This window comes from Lottia gigantea, assembly GCF_000327385.1.
Source record: "Lottia gigantea unplaced genomic scaffold LOTGIsca_15, whole genome shotgun sequence".
NCBI classification, from domain to species: domain Eukaryota; kingdom Metazoa; phylum Mollusca; class Gastropoda; family Lottiidae; genus Lottia; species Lottia gigantea.
The window spans coordinates 1304400-1308970 of record NW_008707797.1 but is presented as its reverse complement, the minus strand read 5'-3'; the positions used below and the strand labels follow the sequence as shown (position 1 = coordinate 1308970).

The 4571-nt window shown below is 34.7% G+C and overlaps 2 protein-coding genes across 2 annotated transcripts in view; one reads left to right on the top strand and one right to left on the bottom strand.

The window, feature by feature from the left end:
- Positions 1-2244, bottom strand: part of LOTGIDRAFT_157811 (hypothetical protein) — a gene marked incomplete at both ends in the record, with an annotated part of 5437 nt that extends 3193 nt beyond the window's left edge. Inside the window, 2 exons of the mRNA XM_009050409.1 lie at positions 973-1189; positions 2174-2244. Of these exons, the coding sequence (XP_009048657.1) occupies positions 973-1189; positions 2174-2244 (288 nt within the window). The remainder of the gene's footprint in view (positions 1-972; positions 1190-2173) is intronic.
- Positions 2245-3370: 1126 nt separating this feature from the next.
- The window catches only part of LOTGIDRAFT_157810 (hypothetical protein), a gene marked incomplete at both ends in the record, with an annotated part of 2009 nt that continues 808 nt past the window's right edge, over positions 3371-4571 (top strand). The window contains one exon of the mRNA XM_009050408.1: positions 3371-3424. Within this exon, the coding sequence (XP_009048656.1) occupies positions 3371-3424 (54 nt within the window). The remainder of the gene's footprint in view (positions 3425-4571) is intronic.

Below are 4571 nucleotides of genomic sequence, written 5' to 3'. Positions count from 1 at the left end.
GCGAAATTATCACTAAATGTAATATTATCGGGTTGGTGGTTTTGATGTAAGTAATCGAGTATGCACCAACTATTTAGACCCTTCTCCGTCGTTGACGATGGACATGAGTGACATTTTTTCAGGTTCAATATGCGCAGTATGGACTTTCAATTGCATCATGCTTGAAAGAGTTATAAATCTCCTTTTTTATTATAATAACCATAAATTATTGTACAACGATTATTTTAGTTTGATATTTTCCTCCAGGTTAAAGGTACAGATGCGCTATTTTTGGGGGTTGATTATTGAATATATGTAAATAGTCTTCATAAGTACTAGAAAAAAATCGCATAAATCCTTTAAAATACTTCAAACTGAGAATTTTACTCGCTTTCCCCATATATGTCTTTTCTATGTTTCACAGAGTATCTTGAATTGACGAGTCGTCATTTTAACATTCAATCGCAGATTGTTTAGTTTAATATAGTAAGACAAGAAAATAAATATTGAATCAAGTCACTTCAATCTGACTAATATACTGATCTAGACGTTTTGTTTTATATTTTGTTTTATGTTTTGTTTTATGTTTTGTTTTATGTTTTGTTTTATGTTTTGTTTTGCTTTTCTTGATCTGATGACTACTGACGAGATTCTTCTTCAAATTGTGTTCCAGTGAATTTAACTGGAATCAAGATCCTCACAAATTGTCATAATCTATGCAAGCCTTATAATATATTGGATGTCAAATGATGTCGATTATAGAAAAACACGAAAAGAACCATTTATATTTGCTTTTTATTCATATTTCAGAGTAAAGGTTAATCAGAGATTTGACAGACTTTGAAGGTATCTAGGCAAGAAAGCAAATATTAAGAAAAGAACATCAATTAATAATGTGTATTGACTTTTACAGAACAGAATTTCCCTTTTCTACTTGCATGTGTACAGCGTATTGCCGTAGCCTTCGTTACAGGAACTGGCTTTGTGATATACCTTTATTTTGAAGCCCTTATATTGCGCAGGACAATTTTCGGCATAACCGCTGATGTAGTCGTCACATTTTGATCTGCAGCCGTACATAGTGTTAGAACTACAACCACATGAAAAAGGTTTCAGCCAATGGTCGCTACCACAACTATCTAGTTCTTTCTCTGCCTCAATTGCACTAAAATGACCGTCTGGACGTAGATGGTTAATTGTACAGAAACATCTGAAATGTAACATCTTTAATTGAATGATGATCATCTGGTTGTCAACATTGATGCAATAATATTGAAATTAAATTAATTGTTTCTTCTATTTGAAGTAGTGATAGTGATTTCCCTCTACTTCCGCTATTCACGACCATCCGTACTCCCCCATTGCCCTCACCTCCCCTAATATATTACTTCAAGTCAAGTCTGGGTACGGGCCTTGTTTATATGGGCATTCTGCTTTTTTCAATCGGTTTTTGTGGTTTTGAGTGTGAAATACACCAAACTGCCTGCCAACATATAGAGGAAGATGCCTTTTACCTTTATTGAAAGTTTAGACTTAAAATATCCATGCGGATATTTGATTATGAGAAATGAATTCTGATTGGACCACCAATTGTTTATAACCAGAAGCGATTTCACAAACGTACCTCTCGGAGTTCGTAGTTCGAAGTACTCTGTCCACGCAAAAATCACATCATGTATCTTTTTAATTTTTTAAGCACTTATAAAATTTGATGTCTAAAATGTTTTCTCTGTCTTCAGGTTAACGTATAGAAACTATACAAAGGACATATGTATATAATATCACACATAATAAGCCCAGTTAACACTTCGAGGGTTAAGCAGAGTGCCCCTTTAAAGCAATACTACGTCTTGGAACGAACATAAAATTTAAGTTCTCGAAATGGTCCATATGAGTATATATTCATCAGTGAAATATCCTGGTGTCATAAAGTTATAACAAATTCCCGGCTCTTATTGGCCAAGTTTAAAATTCTTAAATTTTATGTTCATTCTAAGTCGTAGTATCACTTTAAGTGAATTATGGTTGTATACTTTGTCACGTCTCAAACAAGGACGTATTGAGCGCAAACAAATAAATAAACAGACAATCAAGCACTCAATCTTTACCTGATAAGTCAATGCCACGACAATGAGTCAGTAAAATGTCACACAGAATGTTTCAGCAAGATGACTAAATAAATAAACAAAGTTACCTTCTGATGTTGGCTTCTGATAGTTGAACTGCAATCATCATCAAAATAAGAAAAGCAAAAATCTTCGTCATCATTATCTTAGATCAGTTGGACTTGAAAGAATTAAGATGAAATTTTAAGTTTTTTTATTTGCCTTTGTGCACTCAGGGACCTGTATTGACAAAGGTTTAGTTGGAAAGACACAACAGGACAACAAAGGCTTCATATTAGGCGATTGAATAGAGCTCATCTCATGCTATCAGCATCCTCATCAAGAACTTATTGTGGGGAGAGACGTTTCTGTTAAGTTGTAACTGACCAAAGCCCATGTTATGCTGGATACATTTTGAGTGCCCACAGTGGCTCAGTAAAGGTCCAGAGTTAAGGTCTTTTCAGTTCGGTTCAGGCATAAGTCGAGATAATACTTTCGGATACAGGACCGAGGAACTTCGTGTCCAATCCACGCTCCCATTCGTCATACTAAGACCATGTCAAAACCCGTATTCGTGATACCATGGTCCGAGGGACAGGGAATGTGTACATATCCCATCAAAGCTGTACGTTTGTATCACGAGCTTCATTTAAGTACAATATAAACACATACTTACTGTATACTTACTAACTAGCTGTATAGATTTACTAGAAATCAAAATTCTGTTGAAATATCATCGTTTTACTCCTCAATTTATACTCAATTCTTGTTAAAATTATTCTATGTCGTTTCATATTGTAACAGACATCCTTTATCTTAGATAGCGCTGAATGAACAAAAGCTTCAATTTTGAGTTTTACAGGCACGATGAGAGATCCTGTAAAAGAGGAAATGTTGGTGACAATCGAAGTAATGCATGAAAAGAAGTACCTATTTTTTCTACGATACCATTTTTTGAAAGAAAGGGTACATATGTTACATATTGAATCAAAAGTTTGTTTTAAGTTTTTGAGGCTGTGGTGAGAGATCCTGTTTATAAAGAAGTGAAAATGAAGGAAATATCTAGAAATTGTCCGTGTTAGATCCTATATCAGTCGTCTCCCACCTATTCTACCCTTGAATGGAACTTGACAAGAAATGTGTACAGTGTTAAAGGGACACATAATTCGTAACGTTATCACTTTTATTAAGTTCATAATAGCGATAATTACGCCCTAGAATAGAATAGTCCGACACATCTGGTCCATATATTTATATACAATATATTAAATTACAAGTTATTCTCAATGTCACAATTCTACCCCAATACACTCCCTGGTTTCGCTTCTCCGTACAATTCAGTAAGTATAATTTCAAACGGTCATCCGTGAAGGTTCTACTAGCGCTCTACTACATGTCACGGTAAAAAATGATAACCATTATTAACCAGAACTACATGTATATCCAGATTGTAATTTGATTACATGATTCCGATAGTTCAAACATCAGAGGCTTGTAGTTCAGGATTACCAAACTTTTGTCTCAATTGGCGCCATCTTTGATAAAGGATGCCAGTCAAAGAACGGAAATACATAAATTGATTTTCGCAGAAATTGACTATAATTTAGGAGAATAAAGATGATATTTCATCAGAAAGGTAATTTTCTAACAAAGTTCTTCAGTTTAACGTAAAAGAGCAACTAATTTAGAAGAAGTAAGTTTGCCTGATCCTCATCCATCTTGGCAATAGCCGCCTTTCTTGTTTCACCAGCGAATACAACTATAAATTTACAACATGACATAGTTTTATTTACAACAATCACCGGTTGAATGTTTAAACGTTTCGATGTGTTTTTCCTTTCGTCCAGAGGCAGGGACGTTTCATTAAACATAACCCTTTCCCTGTACTCCCACTGTCATAGAATACCCCCCGCCCCCTTTCCTCTTCGCCAACTTAGGCGCAGAAAAGTATGACATAGAGCTGCAGAACTACTGGTGTTGATATACAATTGATTTGAGTAAAGTAATCGACGTACTTTTAATGGCTATTGTAGTACACGTATTTGGTTATAGTTGTCTCCCCTGAACTGTAAAAGTTGCTGAAAATGCCTTAGTGCAGTTGAATATGCAAGTTCTCGATTTTCTCGAGTTGAATCTACGTAGGCAATGAATTTGTCAATTATTCTGGATGAGCCTCTTTAATTCCGACATTTTACCCACGATAAGTCAAATGATAATCAACAATGCAACCTGGTCATAACAATGCTACTGGCTATATCTTGTTCCGATACATATACACAATCTTACTATTTTAAACTGGTCGTATCGTCTGTTTACTCGAAATCAATAGCATACTTAACAATTCAACCAGAACCAACTCGAACAATGAACTAATGAATAATTAACAGTTCTTGTATTGTTTATGTTTATTGTAAATGAAGGTCGCCTACCCTGTGGTGTATTGTATTTTGTAGACAGTAGTAGAAATATAATAGCATTCATAATATA